General features: G+C 37.2%; 11 protein-coding genes across 11 annotated transcripts; 4 read left to right on the top strand and 7 right to left on the bottom strand.

Annotated features, from left to right (window-relative positions):
- Window positions 1–104: 104 nt before the first annotated feature.
- BUD32 (serine/threonine protein kinase) lies at window positions 105–893 on the bottom strand (the record flags this gene model as incomplete). Its single annotated transcript, XM_043195104.1, has 1 exon — window positions 105–893. One exon carries the CDS (start codon window positions 891–893, stop codon window positions 105–107), a length of 789 nt encoding a protein of 262 aa, XP_043050301.1.
- Window positions 894–1132: 239 nt separating this feature from the next.
- Window positions 1133–3487, top strand: KQ657_004435 (glucose-induced degradation complex subunit; the record flags this gene model as incomplete). Its single annotated transcript, XM_043195105.1, has 1 exon — window positions 1133–3487. The coding sequence occupies one exon, from the start codon at window positions 1133–1135 to the stop codon at window positions 3485–3487; it is 2355 nt and encodes a 784-aa protein (XP_043050302.1).
- A 3-nt stretch (window positions 3488–3490) lies between these two features.
- KQ657_004436 (uncharacterized protein) lies at window positions 3491–4276 on the bottom strand (the record flags this gene model as incomplete). The annotated part of the gene is made up of 1 exon (XM_043195106.1): window positions 3491–4276. One exon carries the CDS (start codon window positions 4274–4276, stop codon window positions 3491–3493), a length of 786 nt encoding a protein of 261 aa, XP_043050303.1.
- A 128-nt stretch (window positions 4277–4404) lies between these two features.
- On the bottom strand, window positions 4405–5328 carry COX18 (membrane insertase; the record flags this gene model as incomplete). Its single annotated transcript, XM_043195107.1, has 1 exon — window positions 4405–5328. One exon carries the CDS (start codon window positions 5326–5328, stop codon window positions 4405–4407), a length of 924 nt encoding a protein of 307 aa, XP_043050304.1.
- A 640-nt stretch (window positions 5329–5968) lies between these two features.
- Window positions 5969–6307, top strand: SUPT4H1 (transcription elongation factor; the record flags this gene model as incomplete). The annotated part of the gene is made up of 1 exon (XM_043195108.1): window positions 5969–6307. One exon carries the CDS (start codon window positions 5969–5971, stop codon window positions 6305–6307), a length of 339 nt encoding a protein of 112 aa, XP_043050305.1.
- Window positions 6308–6392: 85 nt separating this feature from the next.
- Window positions 6393–10169, bottom strand: KQ657_004439 (uncharacterized protein; the record flags this gene model as incomplete). Its single annotated transcript, XM_043195109.1, has 1 exon — window positions 6393–10169. The coding sequence occupies one exon, from the start codon at window positions 10167–10169 to the stop codon at window positions 6393–6395; it is 3777 nt and encodes a 1258-aa protein (XP_043050306.1).
- A 386-nt stretch (window positions 10170–10555) lies between these two features.
- On the bottom strand, window positions 10556–12313 carry MSM1 (methionine--tRNA ligase; the record flags this gene model as incomplete). The annotated part of the gene is made up of 1 exon (XM_043195110.1): window positions 10556–12313. One exon carries the CDS (start codon window positions 12311–12313, stop codon window positions 10556–10558), a length of 1758 nt encoding a protein of 585 aa, XP_043050307.1.
- Window positions 12314–12576: 263 nt separating this feature from the next.
- Window positions 12577–13329, bottom strand: TIP1 (transporter; the record flags this gene model as incomplete). The annotated part of the gene is made up of 1 exon (XM_043195111.1): window positions 12577–13329. The coding sequence occupies one exon, from the start codon at window positions 13327–13329 to the stop codon at window positions 12577–12579; it is 753 nt and encodes a 250-aa protein (XP_043050308.1).
- A 230-nt stretch (window positions 13330–13559) lies between these two features.
- KQ657_004442 (uncharacterized protein) lies at window positions 13560–15239 on the bottom strand (the record flags this gene model as incomplete). Its single annotated transcript, XM_043195112.1, has 1 exon — window positions 13560–15239. The coding sequence occupies one exon, from the start codon at window positions 15237–15239 to the stop codon at window positions 13560–13562; it is 1680 nt and encodes a 559-aa protein (XP_043050309.1).
- Window positions 15240–16026: 787 nt separating this feature from the next.
- On the top strand, window positions 16027–17739 carry GAP6 (Gap6p; the record flags this gene model as incomplete). The annotated part of the gene is made up of 1 exon (XM_043195113.1): window positions 16027–17739. One exon carries the CDS (start codon window positions 16027–16029, stop codon window positions 17737–17739), a length of 1713 nt encoding a protein of 570 aa, XP_043050310.1.
- A 719-nt stretch (window positions 17740–18458) lies between these two features.
- LEU3 (leucine-responsive transcriptional regulator) lies at window positions 18459–21479 on the top strand (the record flags this gene model as incomplete). Its single annotated transcript, XM_043195114.1, has 1 exon — window positions 18459–21479. The coding sequence occupies one exon, from the start codon at window positions 18459–18461 to the stop codon at window positions 21477–21479; it is 3021 nt and encodes a 1006-aa protein (XP_043050311.1).
- Between the last annotated feature and the right edge of the window lie 241 nt (window positions 21480–21720).

Raw genomic sequence — 21720 nt, forward strand, 5'->3', positions numbered from 1 at the left:
TATACTGTCATATATCGAATAGGCACCGATAATACTAATTTTACAGTTTATATTAGAAGTAGTTACCATTGATATTACTATGTTCATTACAGGATAGTACTCTATCACCCTAACATACTTCTCTTTCTACCTCTTAATCTAACATCATCAAGTTTTCTCAATGTATCAACAAGAGCATTTCTAGAACGTTTCCCATCTCCGGATGATCTTTGGGCTTCCAGATACCCTTCCAAAATCCAAAAGTTGTACTTTTCAGCATATACAGAATGTGTACTTAAAACAGCTCTTTCCATGACGTAAAGATCTACAGCTTTATCTTCCGCCATTGAAGAATAAGATGACAATCCAAAATCAATCAAGTAAGGTTTCCCATCCTCCAAAATAATATTGGAAGTGGTCAAATCACCATGAACCATATCAGACATATGTAAATGTGCAATTAATATACCTACTTGACGACATATGTTTTCGACTTGTTCGGACACACATTCAGAAGCATTGTTTGTACGTTCTAGATACCATAACCAGTTCTTTAATGAACTGGGTTCACCATTAGGAAGCTTTCCGCCTAATTGTTCCATCCATATAATGCCGTGAGGGAAATCAGCTGCAATTAAACTAGGACTAGGAATACCATTTCGGGCTAACAGAGCCATAAATTTGGCTTCACCAATAGTACGTGACTTTGTAAGACTAGCGTCAATCTTAGGATGTCTATAAGGTTTTGGAGGACGATATTTGATTATAAACTTACTTTGGTTCCGTAGCGAAGGTTTGGAACAATATGGATGCACTGATGTCTCAAACACAATAGCTTCTGCACCCTGAGAAATCACAGTGAGTGGGATATGAGGAAGATAAGACTTAGCCTGCAGCACTATCAGGTCTGTCATGAGATTCAGGAGATAATGACTGTATTAATGGGAGTGATCTACAACTATATTATCCATTTGTATTTGAATGCCCATCGAGGTTAAGTTAACTTTGAACATAGTTGGTAGCGCTCGCTAAAGCTATACCAAAGAAATTGTGGGGGGTGAGGGAGAGGAAAGTGCAATACTATGCTTCATCATATTTATTGATTATTCATACTAACGTTAACTACTACCAGATTATTTCGAGTATTCCGAGGATGCATGAGTTTGTCTATGTGATTCCTCCATACATTCTTGAGACGTGTCGAGGATTGGAAATCCAACGACTGATTGCCAAGGTGAATGAACGGTTGGCAGAAAGAAATGTCATAGGTGTTGATAGCGAATACTTTATTCCCCAGCAGCTTTCCATAAAGGATTCATTAGAGGAGAAATTGGGTCAAGCTTTCGACGTGTATCCAAAGCTTCGGGAAGTGGTGGAAGAAAAGGCAATTAGGAAGCTTTCAATTGGGGGATATTTAGGTGTTGCACCTGAAGATTTCGACCGATCAAGATTAAATGAATTCTATAATATGTATAAAGGATTATTATTTGGGGATGAAAATGATTTAGGTGATAATGGTGGCACCATTAGCGAAACAAAGACACATTCATCTTCAGATATTGAAATGGGAGGAAATAATAATAAACTCAGAAATATGTCCTTAAGTCAAATCTTTAAAACTTATATTGATAAGTCAAGTTTTGAAGTACCATTTTTTGTTAATTTGAATCCAAGTGCTCAAGATTTTGACTACATTCCCAATGATGGGTCTAGATTTTCTTATCCTTTACCTTATCTGTGGTCACCCTTAGTACCTGGACACTTTTTAAATTATCTTACTGAGAATTTGAATTTGTCTAGTTCCAATACAGATGGTTATTGCCATATAAGATTATCTTCTGAAGTCAATGAAAAGGCTATGGATGATGCAGAAGATTATTCAAACAACAGAGCATACAACTTCATTACAAATAACCCTGTGAACTCTCTTTGTGGAGTGTACTATTATGAAGTCAAAGTAAAGCAAATAGTTACTAGTGCCACTAAATTTAAACCTATATTGGTGAGTGGGGATGGGGCTTTATATTCTTCCACATCTTTAGGGTTCTCCATGGGATTTGTTAAACGAGAGATTCTGTATGATGAAAAACCTAAAGTGAATTCCCTGCCTGTTAAGCTTGATTTAGACTCAGTGAAAAGAAAAATCAACCAAGGCTCAGAAAGTATTAATAATTATACTGAATTATTGTTAGGCCATAAGGCAGGTGAATTAAATGGTCTGTTCGCGTTTAGTTTCTTTGAGAATTCATTCTGGAATTCTCTTAAGAATGCTGAATATTATGAAAGACCAATAGTTCTTAATCGGAGGTTATCAAATAGAAATATGGAGGAAAAGGATCTGGGAAGAACAGAACTTGATTTCCAATTTGTTCATCGTCATACTACTCCTACAAATGAAGTTTACGCCAGTGAAACTGTTGGCTGTGGTATAAACTTTATAAAGAAGGAAATATTTATAACTTTAAATGGTGCATTGGTTAAGAAATTCCCTGTTGAAACTCTCAATTTGGAGAATAATGTCAATAATATCTTTTCAGAGAAATCCACAATTGTGGATGAAGTATTTCCTATATTTGGGTTCAAGATAAATTCATTGGAGAATAATATTGATCATGGGAATGCTGATCTGAAACTGTCACCTACAACAGTTGATATTGAGACTAATTTAGGATTTAGAGAGTTTGTTTTCCCAATTCGTGATTATGTCAATGATTTGAAACAGGAAAGCCAAAATGTGCTCCAATTACCTAAAACAGACAATGATAAAGATATAGTGAATTTGATGAATCATGATACTTCATCAATTAATGGACTAATTCAAGGATATCTTATAAAGAATGGTTATATGGAGACATTAAATTCGTTCAAGCTGGACTTGGACCAAGAATCACAAAGTATTGGGAAACCTACCATGGAAAATGTGACACTTGAAGCTCGGTATCTTAACTGGATTGATAGGTCTCGAGCCAAAGAAAGACTGGAACTTCGGGAATTGCTTAGTAGCAATGATTTTGAAGGTGCCCGAGATTTTATATTCACAAATTACCGAGAATACATGGATAGTGAAGTTTGGAAGAACATTATTTTCAGATTGGATTATCTTGCATGTACATTTATTTTGAAGGAGTTAGATCAGAAGGGACATGATTCTGATACATTTTTGAAGTTTTATAATTATTGTCTTAAGCTTGAATCTGAGAGCAAACAATCTCCACTGAGATTAGCATCAATCAACAAGCTTTTCGCCGTTTCTATGGTGAAACAAGGATCTAGAATTGCAAGCTCGCCATATTTCAGTGAACTTACAGAAAGCTATGATCGAAACTTGAACCGATTGATCCATGATATCAATGCCCAGATTATTCGACAAGTTCGTATGGACCCCCAATCTAAACTAGAACGGATATTTCAAGCAGTTGATAAGAACATTAGTATTTTGGGACTTGAACACAATGATAATGATTTTAAGCTTGTTAATTTCAAGAATCAACATCTAGAAGGGTTATAGGGTTTAACCTTTCCGTCTTTTCTTTGTCGTTGATTGGGTATTGTTGTCTGTGTCTTTAGACTTGCGTTTATTATTATCAATTGGTGGTTTGAATTTGGCGCAATTTTCAATGTTATAGTTTATATCTGCTAATTCAAAGTCCCTTTTTAAGTCATAAGTTTTAATTGCCCAAGCACCCTTTTCCAATGTGTCGAAAGGTGTCTTATCATCATCAATTAAGCCGAAATATAAGGGCAAAAGCATGTCAGTGTATTCCTTGATGTTATACTTGATCTTATCATTTGGTTCAACGAAGTAAAGAAAGCTTTCGTCACTAAAGAATGGAGGACTTTTGGGGTGAATTTGTACCAAAAGCGAAAGTATTAGACTTGCAGTGGCAGGCCCTACACCCTTTAACTGGGAGATAATCTTTATGGATTTCTTTACTTGTTGCAAGTATTCTTTTTGGTTAAGCGTATCAGATTCTAATAAATAACTTACCATTTGCAGTAGCCCACTCTTTGTTACAGATTCAACAGTATCTGGATCATTAGATCGAATAAGTTTGGGCAAAGTAGGTCTAAACTTACCCTTTGCAAGCTTCCAATCCATTAATAAAACCAATTCATCCTTAGTTAGCCAAGTTGTGTCATGATCATTATGTCTTTGTTTGACGAGTGAGGGAAGCTCTGAACATCTCCATTCATCTAATTGTTCAAGGGTTCTAGAACCATATTTCTTACTAGATGAGGACAATTGAACCACTATAAGTGGATAGAGTTCCGTAGCAGCAGTCTTGATGTGGTCCATAGTATTGCTGGGGTATACCGTATTCTAGAGTATACCGTATACTGGAGTATATCAGGTGATAAGCCAGTATACGAAATTGACTTCTACACTACGTTTCTGTTCTCAGATAATTAATCTTTGTTTTCTATTTACATGATAATATTATTTGCTTCCTTCCCCTGGACAGATATATTGAATCTCCTATTGGGAGTATAACTTATAGGCATCACCAAATCCAAAATAATATTCTGTACCAAGGAGAACACCTGAGAACTAATCCAATATAGTACTAAAGCTGTAGGAGCATGTAGTGATATAGCCATCATAAATACCACTGACATTCTTGCCACATTTGCCAAAGAATCTTGTATGGTGATTCGATTCCCCTTTCTGATAGTTAATTTCATCAACTCCAATGTTTTAAATGTCCATTCAACATTGAAAATAGATATGGCCCCTAACACCACAGGTAATATACACCACGGATCAGCGATACTAAGATCTGGGAACCATAATATCCCCTCAGTATATAAGGAAGGATCTAATGCTTTGTTCTTGATGGCATCCCAAGTTGACCAACCACTTAAATCACGAAACGTAAATGACATTCCAACCCATAGAGGTATTTGAAACATGGGTAATACCATGTTCTTCCACATTTGAACTCCATGATCACTGAAAAGCTTCTTCTGTCTCTTCCTTGTCTCCTTAGCTGCCATGAGTACAATCTGTTCATATTTAAGATTGGCTACTCGATTAGCTTTCAGAGCTTGAAGGGCTTGAAACACTTTTTGTTCGTCCGTGGGTTGACCGCTACTGCTTCTACTTTCTTGTTGAGTTTTACGTGTGGTTTCCTTCTTTTGTCTCAGTACCTCTCTGGCTAATTTCATCTTAAGTACTGGATTAGTGGCGGCTACTAACGGCTTCAACGTACTTTGTTTCTGGATTCGTTTTCTCTGTGCAATTGCTAGTGGTAATGTCCAAATACTTCTTAATGTTATTGTAGTCATTGGTATAAGTGCCCACCAAGGTATCCCAGAGTATAAATGAACTGCTTGTAGATTCTCTGTCATTGTGGATACAACAACTCCTAAGGAAAAATGACGACGCTGTAGACCCAGTCTCATCCGAGTCGGAAGGATCCTTCCTCTTAATGCTATCATCATCTCCGGTGACGATCAGGAGAAGTTGTGATGGGGTTGATTCTAAGGAATCGAAAATGAGGGTATACTTTTTGTAGCCATTGCTTATGTAAGCAAGAGAAATGAGACAAATATGATTACCTACAATGTGCTATTACGTTATATATATATATATATGTATGTATAACCTATTGATATAAAACTATGTAGCTAAAGTATAATAAAATATTATTGTTACAACGTCTAGTTGACTAGGTAGAGTTCCATATCATAGGAGCAAATAAACACATGTTGTCGCATTATTACGTAAGACGAAGGCACAAATCAAAAGACTCACCTTATTCCACCTCTATTTCACTTCTTAAGTTCAGTATTATTTAAGTTGGGAATATTAACATACGGATTTATTCCAGTCACCACTATAAACCTCTGACTTATTAATATTTTGTTGCCCATACTTACCAGAAGAACTTCTAGTACTAAATCGCACTTGATCAAAGGTGAAAAATAATTATCAATACATCTAACCTCTACCGTTCATTCATTCTACATAACTCCAGATTATACCAGCATGTCTAGCAGGACAGACAGAGCATGTATGCTCTGCGGGATAATTCAACCGTTCAGACGATTTGTGGACGATGGTTGTCCCAACTGCGAAAGTGTATTGCATTTCCAAGATAATGAAGACGGCCAAGTACAAGATTGTACTTCACCATCATTTGAGGGCTTGGTCGCTTTAGGAGAAGATAGTAACAAATCTTGGGTTGCCCGGTGGCTTCGTATAGATTCCTTTGTTCCTGGGTTATATGCTGTGAAGGTTAATGGTAAGTTACCTCCACACTTTATCAATGACTTGACTGACCAAAATATTAGTTATAGACCAAGAGATGGTAGTGCAGATGACTAAGTATTCAACAATCTATAATGATTTTATAGTATTGGTGATATCTATGGACAGTTCCTATATATGCTATGTACTAAACTATAATAAACTACCGATTTAATAGTCTTTCAAACTCCAATGCAGCTGCAATAAGCTTATCGACAGTTGCAGCTTTATTCCATTGGTTTCTGTCTTCCCATATAATCTCCATAAACTTTGCATTCATGGCCTCAAGCAGATCTATATTACAATTCTCAGAGACTCTCAATAAAAGGTCACCAAAGAACTCTTGATACTTAGTACCAAGATCAACTTGTTTCAGGAGATCAATATTGTAGTCTTCATCCACTTCGGATTCAGATGCTTCATCCTCATGAACAGTAGCCGCTAATGATTCTGCCTCAAGCATAGTTTCAGCTTCAGTTTCGTCAACTTCCATAGAATTAGCTTCAGAAACGTCTCCCAACATCGCTTGGTTGAGAAGTACACTGCCATTGCCATTGGAAAGCAGCATTGAAATCAGTGGTGCTGTAGAGTTGGGGATCGAAGGAGTAGTGAGCTCCACAGTAGGTGGTTCCACTATGGATGATTCCACAATAGGGTTTGTTAACGTTGCTTCTAATACTTCAGTTTTACCGTTTATGGTTTCCTGGGTTTGAACTTTCTCCTTTAAGTCCTTATACTCCTTCAATATCTGCTCTTGTCTCTCAACTTCTCGTTCTCTCATTTCCTTACAAGCTTTGACAAATTCAGGAGTGTAGATATCATCTATACCAAATTGAGCATTGGTCATCATTTCATTTGCCTTAAGGGATCTTTCTCTATCTCCTGACATAATTGAATCCTTGACTATCATTCTTATATCCTTTAAGAATTGTTTGGGCTCACTATAGTAACCATTCCATAATCTTTCTTCAATCACATCCAAATCCATATTATAGTAATATTTCCCAGTAGTCAACTCTCTAATCATATTAGCATGATTTGGGTCCTCGGATTTAACATATAAAACCTCGTACAAAGGGTTGGTTTGTGGAATGGTAGGATCAAAAATATGATGAAGTAAATTCTCATCAATAATTGGTTTCTTGAATCGTTTGTATCGAGTCTTAAATAAATCCATTAACCCCGCCAATTTGATCTTCAATACATTTTTCAATTTGGTATCTTCGTATTCTTGTTGCTTTAATTTCTTCTTATCAGTTGGTGTAGGTTCAGACTCAATAACTTTAAGCTTCTTCAACTTCCTCTTCGGCCTGTTCTCCAAATCATTAATGAACTCAAATGGTCTCATCTTTAATGTGGTTAATAAAGCTTCGAAAAACTGTTGTCGTTGTTCAAGAGTGGGGTTTCTAAGGTTGGTATTGTTGATAGAATTATTGCTTAATCCAAACAACGCTCTAATGGAGGGACCTAAATTCTCAAACTCGGTATCAGCTATTCCCAATAATAAAATCTTTTCAGTATTCTTTAAGTTTCTTAATAAACTAATGAAAGTGGCCTGTGCCGTGTGAGGTACAATGTCAAACCAAACATCAATATTAGGAATAAATATAATTGAAGGTTGGTGTCTTCTTGCCTCGATAAACGATTGAACAATAACCAGTTCAGGAGTCCTTGTTGGATCACCAAACATAGTACTAATGTCCATGGTTTGTACCTGAAATCCTTCCAAATAGTTAAGAATAGCTGCACCCAAATATTGTTGCCCGTTCCCTTGTGAACCACTAATCAATAAATGAGGTTTGCAAACAATCGTACTTTGCAAGTCCCGTAATAAAGAGTGCTTGGAAAACCCACCATCAACATCATTCACAGTAGGGTCCAAATACATGGCTTCTTCCAAGTTGGTATTCTTAGTTGATTTTCCAGTGGTGATTGTATTTGGTAGCAACTTGTTCAAACGGCCAATGGCATCATCCAATGTGTTTGAAAGTAATGGCTTTAAATATGTAGGTAAAGGTGCTGAGCCTGACGATGTAGACCGGGCACTTGAAGGCACAATTTTCTCCAAGGCATTCATGAAATCTTTTGCTATGACCTTAACTTTTTCAGGATGAACTAATAACTTATCATTGGTTTGATAAATCTGTGGATACTTTCTCTGAATACTGTTTAATGCTGCTTCAGTACACAAGGCTCTCAAATCAGCACCACCATAACCTTTCGTCAATTCAGATAACTTCTCCACAAATGAGTCATGTAATGGAGGTTCCCATTTCCTGGTATGAATTTTCAATATCTGCTTTCTTGCATTAATATTCGGCAAAGGGAAGTAAAACTCTCTATCAAATCTCCCTGGCCGTCTCAATGCTGGATCAATTGCATCTGGCCTATTAGTAGCACCAATAACAATCACTTGTCCTCTATTGTCCATACCATCCATTAATGCTAATAACGTTGAAACTATACTTGCATGGATTTGCTCTTGCTTTGACAGTCTAACAGGCGCTAACCCATCAATTTCATCAAAGAATATAATGGAAGGTTGTTGGTTTTTTGCTTCTTCAAATAATAAACGTAACTGTCTTTCCGCTTCTCCAACCCATTTACTCAAACAGTCTGCACCCTTTCGCATAAAAAAGGTGATCTTCTTTGTAGATGTTGAACAACTGGCAGCAAGAGCTCTAGCCATTAATGTCTTACCTGTACCTGGAAGACCATGAAACAACACACCTCTGGGAGGAGAAATTCCAAAGTTTTGATACAACTCTGGATATAATAAAGGTAGAGCTACCATTTCCTTAAGTTGGTTAATATAATTATCAAGCCCTCCAACTACTGAAAAATCAATATTCATATCAACACCCAAAGGATCTGTATCACTTAAATTATTCTTCTTTTTATCTTTATCTTTACCACTCTTAGGTTTCTTAGGCGCAAATGAATTTTTCTTAGTGACTGTTGCTGAGCCATTAATGGGTGCAATTTCATCTTCTGAAGTATCAGAATCACTTAAATTTTGACCAATGGCTGTCATCCCAGGTTGATTAGAATGAGGTTGTCTTAACCCCGGTAACGGAATACCTCCTGGTGGGATATTTGTTCCAAAAACGGAAATTACATCGCTGCCACCAAATGGACCGGCAGTAGGGAAGAGAATATTTCTGTAATCGCTTTTTGCTGTTGTTCTCCCTCTCTTTCTTACTGTATATGAGGATTGCTTTGAAGCAGATGTATCTTGATATAATTGAGTGTCATTAGTGATCGGAGGCGGTATGGTGTAATCCACCTTATGATCTCGTTCTCTTAATTTATGTTTAACCGGAGATGCATCAGGGGAAGAATCATACAAATCTGCAATCTCTTGTTGAATACTATTATCTGCTTCGGTATCTTCTCCAGGATTCTCTTCTTCACCAGCACCACCATTATTTGCTGCGGTCCCTCTTGTGAGCCTACCTCTTTTGGGTTCTACTGATTGAGATCTGGACCTACTCTTCCTCTTTCTCTTTTTGGGAACTCGTCTACCATACTCGTAGTTACCACCAAACTCATCATTCTCATCATCAGTAGCAATGAAATTCTTTTCTTGTAGCTTTTCCATAAAATCGTCCTCTTCTGAGAATGCATCATCGTCTTCTTCATCATCTTCCGCATAAAAGTCTGAATCTGAGTTGTTTGACTTTCTAACTGGTTTGGAACTTTTACGCTTACTGCGACTCACAACTTCATCATCATAATCATCATTGATTTCGTCATTATACGCGTCTTCTCCATCCGCATCAGACATGATATGAGGTCTGGGGTCCTTCATGCCATCGTTGTTGTCATCGTCACTTTCTTCAGATTCCTTATAAGATATTCTGGTTCTAGATCTTCTAGCATGTACAACAACATCATCGTCATCGTCATCACCGGTTATTCCACGATTTCTGCGCGCCATTTTCGATGGATTGTATTCACTCCCAAACGGTATTCTTAGTGTGTTTATGTACTAGAGGTCATCAAATGATTAATGACGTGCTAGTAGACTTCCCAACCACACCACAGATTGATTAAACTCAACAATAAAATACGTGTATCAGAATCCACTACTTAGCAAGGCAATGAGTTTGGAAATACAGTACAAATTTTGAGTTGCGTATAATTAATTTGTGAGGTTTTACAATTGACTAGTTGAACATATTTTTCTACCGTTTGAACAGAAATGTGCGGGTAACTCCTTCACGATGTCAGATCAATTACTTTTATCACTCTCCAGTTAAACAAAAGAAGGGTAGCAGTATAGAGATGTCTATTAATATATATAAGTAAGAAAATGTCGTAGCACTATTTAACAGGCACATATAGTTTTTCAGTAGGAACTATACGTTGGATGGGAAGCTTGTGAGTTTTGGAGTTGGCACCTGCACCGTAAGTAAAATCACCACCTAAATGGCATTGAGCAGCTGATCTCTTAGACTCTGAAACATTAAGTCTATCTAGTAATTTGGATGCTAATTCAGGGATAACAGGTTGAATTAAGATTGATGCAATCCTAGAGGCTTCCAGGGCAAGATATATGGAATAATGACGAAGTATTTCGTAAGAGGTGGAATTCTCTGGGTTAGAAGCAATGAGCTTTTTGAATGTCCAAGGTTCACTCAATTGTACAAAAAGATTAGCCTTTTCTAAAACACCCCACCATTCTCTAATTGCGGGTTTATAGTCAAATTGTACCATCCGTTCATCCATACTGTTGTAAATGTTGTCTAATAACGAAGTTAGTTCGCTACGACATGTGCAAATTTGTGTTGCTTTTGCAGGGTCATAATGACTCTCAATGATAGAATTAATGTCCACATACTTACCCTCTTTGGCCCATTGAACGGACTCTTCAATGTTAAAAGCAGCTCCTCCTATACGGGTTATAAGGTTGGCATAAGTACCAATTATATGATCTCTACTATTGTGGAAAGATTCTTCCACAAAGTTGCAATCAGATTCAATATTGGAAAACTCAGTCAAGAAAAATCTAAGAGCATCTTGGCCGTATAGATCTTGAGTAAGAATTGGATCTATAACGTTTCCCAAGCTTTTTGACATCTTAAATCCATCGCAAAGCCAATGCAGATGTACAACCACTTGCTTTGGAAGTTGTAACCCTAGACCCATAAGGAAAATAGGCCAATAAATGCAATGGAATCGAATAATATCCTTACCAATAACATGTGTAGCGGGCCAGGGTACTTCAGTGGGTACTTCATAAGTACCATCTGCAAGAAGGGGAAACTTTCCAGGGAACCCCGAGGATACAACATAGTTAAATAAAGCATCAAGCCATACATAAATTTTTTGAGAAGGATCATCAGGAACTTCTATGCCCCAATTAAGTCTTGAAGATGGTCTGGAAATGGATAAATCTGAGAGTTTGGTGTCCTTTAATTCTCGTAACAACTCTTCATACTTTGCTTTAGGAGCAATAAAATCCGGATTCTCTTCCAAAAACTTAATCAATTGATCTTGGAATCGAGCCAACTTAAAAAAATAGTTAGTTTCCTTTTGGTAAACCACTTCGTTCTTAGACTCTCGAGAAATCATTATTCTTTTACCATCTCTTTCCACTTGTTCCAATTGAGCTTCTGGATAGAAGGTCTCGTCACTGACACAATACCAACCTTCATGAGATCCCTCATAAATCAATCCCTTCTCCTTAAACACCTTCCAGACGTATTGCACAGCACTCATATGGTCAGGATCGGTTGTACGGATAAATCTGTCGTATTGAATGTCCATTTTGTCACTCAAGACATGAAAGTTCTGCGATACAGAATCAACAAACTGTTTTGGATCAACACCTTGTTTCTCTGCGGCGTTTTGAATCTTAAGGCCATGCTCATCCGTTCCGGTAGTGAAAAATGTAGTGTTGTTCTTTGCATTCAACTTCTGCCACCGTATACGAACATCACATAAAAGCATCGAATAAAGATGGCCCATATGAGGACTAGCATTCACATAGAAAATAGGTGTAGTCACATAGAACGGTTTCTGAGAAGCATATCGACGACCTAAAACCCTAAAGGCAGAACTAAAGATAGTTCGAGTCATTCAGGAACAGCGTTAAAGGAAGAAGTAACGTCTGAGTGAAAGCTCTATACGCGATACATTTTCGCACGGTGCGGTAAAGTACACCACTGGTAGAACTTTACTACTCCACTACGACGACTTCGCTACTACTACGACGTACGCTTTCTACGGCATACGACATTAATCAAACACAGATATACTATCATCTACTATTATTCTATGGGTGTGTAATCATTATATATCATTCACATGCTCATGTTCACTATTCAGTAGTATTATCCCATTTATGATGTTGCAGGACCCTTCTCCACAAAGATAGCCATCAAGGCAAACACAGTGTAGAACATGCAGAGAGGATAGGCAATCAATGGTCTGACGTTATGCAACTTCAATACAGCAACAAAGAACCCTGAAGCTGAATATGTACACCAAAACACAGCAACAGCACTAGTCAAATAACCAAATAGGTTATCCAAAGAATGGAAAACCCCTATAACGCAAACTAAAAGTAATGGCAACATGCAATAACCTATAACACTAACAGAACGCGTGATATCAATCTCCACTGAATCTGACATGAACTTATACAAATAGTGCAAACTAATAGTTCCAAATGATCCAACCCCATAGATATATCCAAATTGAACTTTACCTGCTAAAAGTAATAATGTTCCAAATATAAGTGCAAACAAAATGGGCCCTGCAAGATCGGAATCTGACATTATATCAGGACTAATACTTTTATTGAATGGATTCAATACAGCTAAAGTCTTACCCTTGATATGCTGAAAATTGATCCCAAGCTCCTCTAATAATGGAGGTTCTCCAGGATATCCAGATGTTCCAAATGCTGCAATTATCCCTGGAGCAAGTTCTCCACTTCCCATAGCCCCACTCACATCCACATTGGCACCAAATCCGCCATCCATACTACCTTGATTGGCAAATTGAGCCGAGGGACTGCTTTGAAAATTATTGGAATAGTTCGATTGATAGAACTGCATCTCAGGCTGTCCGTTGTTCTGGTAGAACGCCATTGTATTGCACTTTTTAATTTTATTACGTGAGTAAATGTGAAGGGTGTGCTTGGTATATTCTTTCTGCTGGTGTTCCTATGTTGTGTTAAAAACAAATAATGGTAGCGCCGTCTCTTTTTTTTTCTATTAAGCAACTACTTACAAATATAGTAAGATTCAATGTATAATACAATTGATTTTGTATTGCTATCTTATTTATCAACTAAACTCAAAATTTACTGCTGCACTGTTCATGCCCAGGACCACATGCCACTATAAATCCAATCCAAATCAAATGTTGGTGAAGTATCTCCAAACCTTTTAAGCATAGGTAAAACACAAAGTTTGCTAGCATCTTCATGGAATTCAATAGGCTTAGATGACTCAGTTCTTTTACTGGAAAGATAATTCATAAAGTAATCATGTACCACAGTTACTGGGATATCTGTTGGTAAATCATTAGGACTAACAAAGAATGCTTTTGAATATAATGGTTGACGAAGATTTGCTACCCTGGCAGCTGCAGATAAAAGAATATCTAAATCCTGGAAATTAATACCTCCAAGGTCATTTAAACCAGTGAAAGAAGATCCTCGACGTCTATTAGGAAATGGCAGCACAGATAAAGCACCATTCCCGGTAATGTCTCCACTGACTTCACCCATACTAAGAATGAAAAATACAGACCCACCAAGTAGACATTGCCAAATAATATAGTAGGATTTCCGTTGCAATTCATTTGTGAGTATTGCACCTTGAATGTTCCAACTCTTGGTGTCAGCCTTTTTCTCGTCCAGAGTTTCCAACTCGCTCTTCAACCTTCCAATAATTGTATCACCTTTGGCAAAATTGCAAAATTGCAGATAATCAGGTTTCATAGCAAACTTAGAAACTGCAGAATGCATTACCGAAGATTTGCGCCTCAGTGTGGGAGTTTGTGAGTCTGTGTCAGAACGCTCTTCTATGTCTTCAAACACAGCCATTTCTGATATGGCTGCAGAAGACCCAAATCCTCCATGTGTTTTGGAATATGACAAAATATTGTTCATATTCGTCAATGAAGACGAGGAATTCAACAGCCCTGACAATTGCAGATGGAAAGTAGTTTTATTCAACTCCATCATGATTTCCAACTCTTTAGACTGATAGATACTTTCAATTATACGTTGGTGTTGGGGGTTTCCAGCCTCTAATAATTGGAGCAGTTTACCCGGAACCACAGGAAATGATTGCTGTCCTTTATTTGAATCTTTCAAAAGGAAATCAAGAGTCTCGTTCATAAAAGTGAAGGAGTCAAAAGGCATCAGATAAAGTGGTATAGGATACTTTTTAAATCCGAACCGAGAGTAAAAAGTGTCGCCCACACCTGAATATAAATGCCAGATATACTTTTTGCTCAAATAATAATTGGCAAGAACTGAATCCACTTTACCCAGAGAATCCTTAACCATATTAGCGAAACTGTCTACTGCATTAACATCACTAGCTTCAAGTTCCTTATCAATGAGGCTTTTTTCAACATACTCAATTGATCTTTCTACCACAGCTTCCCCTAAACCCTTTCCCCGATAATCTTTGTTGACAAATACCATCTCAACATGTAACCCAGTTACATTTTTCACTCCGAACGAGGTTGGATCAGGGATAGACGCAATTGCCTGGGACCGGTCAGCTTCTTTGAAAAACCCCGGTTTTGGGTTAACGATACAACTGGCCACTATAACACCTGACTCAATATCTTTGATGTAGAATGCCTTAATATTCTTTCCCTCTTCCCTTTGACGTTCAAACTCCAGCGTATAATGATGTAGATACCCTTGAGGGGTCATAGCCTTTCCCCACTCGTCCTTAGAAACAGAAAAGACTTGAATTAATTCTTCATGTGATTCGGCTATTCCGAATTGGAGCTTGTCGTTATCATATACTCCCATATTGATACACTTTCAATTGAGTTGAATAGAATTTATAAATGATAATTGGTATGATACTTTTACTGTTTAGATACCCTTTTGGACACAAGGTATTAAATAGTGAACGTGAATACGTCATACGCATTGAGTTCCCCAATTAGGGATTGTCGTGTTCTCAGTTTCTTTTTAGGCTCGTATGTCTCACTTTCCGTTTACAGGAAGCACTGTCGCATATACTGTACCACCTGACTAACTAAGAGATTTAGTTCTATTGTCTTGCCTCTACAGAAGAAATCCAAACAGTAATTGAACCATAGTTCCTGGTCCGTCGGTCCTTAACATTGGCTCCTAAAAATGTAATGGCATATCGGCTTTAAATCTTTGACAAGGCGGCCAGAGCATCTGTTTTCCACAACTTAACGTGAAAAAAAAACTTATTTGCCCCACTAATCAATTAAAGCCTTCTTCTCCCAACGGTCTCTTGCTTAATATAGTGTTTATATCAAATACTTTGAACCACCCTACATGGTTTATGATGCATTTTGTAGACTACTTTCGCCGGTAACAGGAGACGAAAATGGAAAAAGTCGTGTGGAAACCAGCAAATGCCGCTCTTGTGCAGCAGAAATCGCCGCATCTCTGTGTACAACTACCTTTTGCACCCATCTCACCGGTTTTAGCTGATCATCACCATCACCGGCTTACAAATTGCATGTTTAACTATATATACTCTGTAGAATATGCCAAAACCAATATTATGAGTCGAAAATCTTTTCCATTCTATATTTTTAAAAAAAATCTTTCAATCATGAGTGATGGAAGCTCTATGGAAAAAAATTTAAAGCAGGACTCTCCTGTTGAAAATACACTTACAGTAACATCCCCATATGAGAATGACAAACCTTCAACTTCAGGATCAAGATGGGAAGCATTCAAGGACTCCTTTAAAAGACCAGAACTTGGTAATGAAGTCAATATGGATGAAGCCAATGATTTCCAAAGAAGTTTAAAACAACGTCAATTGCAAATGATTGCGCTTACAGGATGTGTTGGTTCTGGATTATTGGTGGCTTCAGGTAAGGCTTTATCGAATGGTCCAGCATGTGTTTTAGTGGCTTGGGCTGTGGTTTCATCCTTTTTATATTGTACTATGCAAAGTCTTGCAGAACTTGGTGCTACATTCCCAGTTTCTGGTTCATTTGCTACATTTGCTACAAGATTTATTGATGATTCATGGGGGTTTGCTGTGGGTTGGAATTATGCTATGTTTTGGATTATGGTTTTACCTTTGGAATTGGTGGCTTCATCTTTAACTATTCAATTTTGGAAATCTAAAATCAATTTGGATGTTTGGATCACTATATTTTACCTTGGAATCTTAGTATTAAACCTTGCTGGTAATAAGGGATTTGGTGAATTTGAATTCATTGCTGCTTTAATTAAACTAGCAGCTATTGTTGGTTTCAATATTTTAAGTATTGTTTTGATCTGTGGTGGTGGTGACGAAGGATTCATTGGTGCAAAATACTGGAGAGAGTTTGGTGCATTCACCACGGGGTTTAAAGGATTTGTTTCTGTGTTGATTACTGCCGTCTATTCTTTGGCAGGTACAGAATTGATTGGTTTGACTGCTTCTGAAGCTAAAGATGCAAGAAAGACTTTACCTAAAGCCATTAAACAAGTTTTCTGGAGAATAATTTTGTTCTATATGATTACATTGACTTTAATTGGGTTCCTTGTTGCTCCAAATAACCCAGAGTTGATTGGCGCTTCTTCAGATGCTTCTGCTTCTCCGTTTGTTATTGCTATCAGAAATGGGGGGATTAAAGTTCTTCCTTCAATTTTCAACGTTGTGGTTTTGATTGCTTTACTTTCAATTGCCAACTCTTCAGTTTATGGTTGTTCTCGTACTTTGGTTGCTTTATCTCAACAAGGAATGGCACCAAAGATCTTAAATTACGTTGATAGAAAAGGTAGACCAACCGTTGCGTACATTCTTGTTTTTTTTGTTGGTCTTTTATCATTCATCTCTGCGTCAAAGAAAAGAGAAGTTGCTTTCGAATGGTTAATGGCATTATCAGGTCTTTCAAGTCTTTTCACATGGTTCTCCATTTGTTTGAGTCATTACCGGTTTAGATTGGCCATGAAACACCAAGGCCGTTCCCTTGGTGAGCTTCCTTATTTGGCATTAACTGGTACATGGGGTTCCATTTATAGTATGGTATGCTTGGTGGTTATCCTTTGTCTTCAATTCTGGACTTCAGTCTGGCCCTATAAGCAAAAACCAAACGTTACCGCATTCTTCGAAAATTACTTGGGAGCAATCGTTGTTTTGGTATTCTTTATTGGACATAAGATTTACAAACGCAAATTTTTTGATTACGTCAAATTAGAAGATGTTGATTTAGATTCAGGAAGAAATGTCATTGACATGGACTTGTTGATGCAAGAAATTGCTCAGGAAAAGGAAGCATTAAGACATTTGCCTTGGTACAAGAAAGTTTTGAACTTCTTGTTTTAATATAATTATTATTATTATTGTACGATATATAAATTGGGATCTTATATGGTTATAGGATATTATAATGAACTTTAGAACATGCACGGCTGAGAACTTCCTATGCAGTGATAGGCTTTTACTTATAGTCCCGTACCACCAATATGAGTCACGTTTCTTCCAAGGTGGACATAGTAAAAGTTAACGTGTACTAGGGGTTTAGTCTCAAGACAAGTGCCAAAGCCTACTTTTAGCTCATGGAATGACACAACGTAGTACTTGTAATATTTGGTATCAATTGGTTGATCATTTTCAGCCTTCTGCTAATACGAATCTCTTATTACTAATTTAATCAAAGCAAGATACTCTCTAAGCAACGTAAACATGACTTCCTATATCATATCTTAAATCTTTATACTCTTTTAATAGTAAATTTTATACTTAATATTTCAATGTATTCCATGCACTAATATCCTACTTATATTCCACACCCGCACACCAAAATCGATCTCATCCCGAAATTAAAATTCATAACCAGTCATAACTGAAAAGCCAGTAACAACAACACCATTAAACGTTGAAAATCAATCCTGAAGATCCTGTTAAGGCAGTGAGTACATACTGGGGTAAATCACTACTCAGAAGAGTACAGGTCGAATTTAAGCAGGCCTTGTTTGAATACCTTTGATCTCATCTCGGATCATCCTTAAAGCACAAAAGTACCACAACAGCTCAGAGTGACGATGGAGATGAAACAGGAGAATGGGCCTCTGGATTGGAGTGATGGAGGAGAAATGGTAATGAACTTAAAAGGTAGAAAGGTAAGACGTCTAGCGTGTGTTGAATGTAGACAACAAAAGTCCCGGTGTGATGCCTATGAAAAGGCACCTAATGCTTGTAGTCGATGTGAAAGAAAGAATATACCTTGTGACTTGAATTCTGACTATAAAAGGACGTTTAAAAGAGCTCGTTTGGCTGAAGTTGAACGAGAAAATAATGAGTTAAAGCGATCATTGGTAATGTCAAACCATCCTACCTACCCTCCAACAAGCCAACAACCTCCAAGTTCTGTATCTCCTCCTATAAGTTCTCATCAAATGTTAGGTAGTTTTAACCCCAATCAGCTTCATCCTCAACAGCATCAAATCCAGCAGCAAGGAATACCCCCAATACCTGTTTCTTCTATTCAGGTACCCTTTTCTGCTCAAGGTCCAATTCCAATCAATCTCAATCATCATATCAGTTTACCAAATACTCCTAAAAACTTCAACAATACTCCACAATCGTTCACAGATAATAATATCACGCCAAAACCACCACAACAACAACTTCACCCTAGTCAACAATTTTCTAAAACTAATACTAGTAACAACAATTCAAACGGTCATAAAACTGAATCTCCTTTGAATCATTTTGATGCAAGGTTTTCTACGGCTTCAGAAGGGTCTTTACCTAACACTCCATCTATTTATCGAACAGTTGCTGAGAACCAACTGGATGATTTTAATGTTAACAAAATCCAAATCCCTGAAAGTGCCCTACAATGTGAAGAGAAATCGTTAGATAGTATTTCTTTATCTCCAGAAATGGTTAGACTGTTGTTTTTGGAGTTTGTGGATTTCTATCATCCCATCTTACCTGTTGTCGATGTTCTTAGGGGTCCTGAAAGGATCTATAGGTTATGTCCTGCTCTTTTCTGGGTCATTATGCTAGTGGCATTGAGAAGGTTTGAAGATATGTCACATAAAGCATTGTTACTTGAATTATCTCCTATTATCAAAGACATATTGGCTGAAATAACCATTTCTCCAATCACCAGATATAATCCAACTGAAGAAGATGAACCTATAATTAATGCATGCTCTGTCTTTTCAGTTCAAGCGTTCCTTCTTTACACTTTTTGGCCCCCAATTACTTCTTCATTAAGTGCAGATACTTCATGGAACACTATTGGTGTTGCACTCTTCCAAGCAATTAGAATTGGTTTACACTCAACCTCTTCTAACTCTGTGGGGAATATAACCCCTCAACAACAAGATATGAGGATTGAACAAGCAAAGACATGGGTTGCTTGTAATATTGTATCCCAAACTATTGCATCGTCGTTTGGATTCCCGTCGTTTGTATTATTTGATTCTCCTGTTATCAATAGTTGTCGTCCAGGAAACTCAATAGAACTAAATCGTTCATTACGAGTAATGATGGACATTGCTAACTTTGAAGATCAAGTTGGAAAAGTGCTTAATTCCAATCCAATTGATCCTTACGGTCTTGTAGATCCTACAGAGAGATTGCCATTAATTAAGTTATTATTACGACAGTTGGATGAATTGGAAATAAAACTAAGTAACTTTCATGTTGATGGGTTTAGAAAGTTCCAATTAATCAATGCCAGAATACGACTATTGACATACTATACTTTAGATCCTTCGAGAATAGCTGAATTTGAACTTAAACGAGGATTAGTAAAGTTGTACAATGCTTGTATTGCACTAATAACACATACCCAGCTTTACCAAACTATGAATCTGAAATTTGTTAGGTATTTGCCAGGTGTTTACATTCTTAATCTTTGGCAAGCATCTTGCATTATAGGAAAATTAATCAATTCACCTTTAAAAACTATTATTGATTTGGGAACAGGGAAACAATGTTATCAGACAACCATCGGACTAGCTGCCAAAGCTTCCATTTTAAAACATGATATTGCTTATAGATCGAGTGGGATTATGAGGAACATGTGGCAACTATTCAAGACATTGGATGAGAAGAAATTATCTACTTTGAGTGTTTCTATCCGAAGTAGAATGTCTGCTTCGGTGTTCTTTGATTGCTTATATCTATTACGAGAGCAAGTGGGAATGATAAAGTTGAATAGTCGAACAGATGACAATCAAGATAGTGGTGAGAATGAAGACGAGGCTGAAGAGATTTCTGGAGATGATGATGAAGAAGCCGTTGTATTTGAAGATGGTGATGGTAAGGGAAGTGTAACTACTCCATCCAGTACTTCATCTAATAAGAGGGGACGATCCTTATCTAATACAGTAAATGCTGAATCTAAAGCAAGAAAGATTATCCGGACTATCCCATTAGATCCTCAGCCAATTAGTGTGGGAATGAAAAGAAGTTCTATATTCAAAGTTGTTAATAATCCTGATTCTTCCGCAGCATCAGCATTAAAGTACTCAAGACAAGATCCCAACCAACTCAGAGCCACACCCAATACGTCTAACTTGAGACTGGAAGGATATACACCTTCCAAAATTGATGGTGGAAAAAGTGGAACTTCGTCTCCCAAACCATTTGCCGTATCTGCTGTTGATAGTATTGATATCTCAAATCAACCTCGACACACAGTTAGGGAAGGGTATGGTGTTTCAGAAGGCATGGGAAACAATAATAATAATAATAAGAATAATAAGAATAATTATTCTAAGCCCACCAATAGAATTGGTGTTTCTTTCAGTGACCAATCTAAATCAGCCACACCCATACCGTCACTTTCACAAACCCCTGATCCACTCAAATCCATACATGATAATTATCTGTCTACGAAGATGGAAATCACTGGCAATAGCATTAATACTTTTTCCAGAGCTCAAGGTCAATCTCAAACTCGTACCAGTGAATTTCCTTCTACAATGTTTACTCTTGAATCACCAGATCAAAATAGCTTAGAGCTATTTGATTTGGATACTAATACGGATATTGTATGGAAAGATATCGACAGTGTCATGTATGATTTTGGGTTTCATACGTAATTAATGTGTAATATTATTTTGTGATCTTGTTTAATGATAGAATTTATTTTAAAAAAAATAGAAATAAAACGGGTCTCCCACAAGCTGGACTTGTCTATAGTTGTTTGCGGTTACCATGTTACTACATTGTGGTACATAGCTCTACACTATTACGGTGTAATAGCGTACAGTGTAATAGCGTACAGCGTAATAGCATAACAAGATATAGATAACGGGATGTGTTTCGCACTACTGTGTCGTG

Source organism: Scheffersomyces spartinae, assembly GCF_019049425.1.
Source record: "Scheffersomyces spartinae strain ARV_011 chromosome Unknown scaffold_6, whole genome shotgun sequence".
Taxonomy (NCBI): domain Eukaryota; kingdom Fungi; phylum Ascomycota; class Pichiomycetes; order Serinales; family Debaryomycetaceae; genus Lizanozyma; species Lizanozyma spartinae.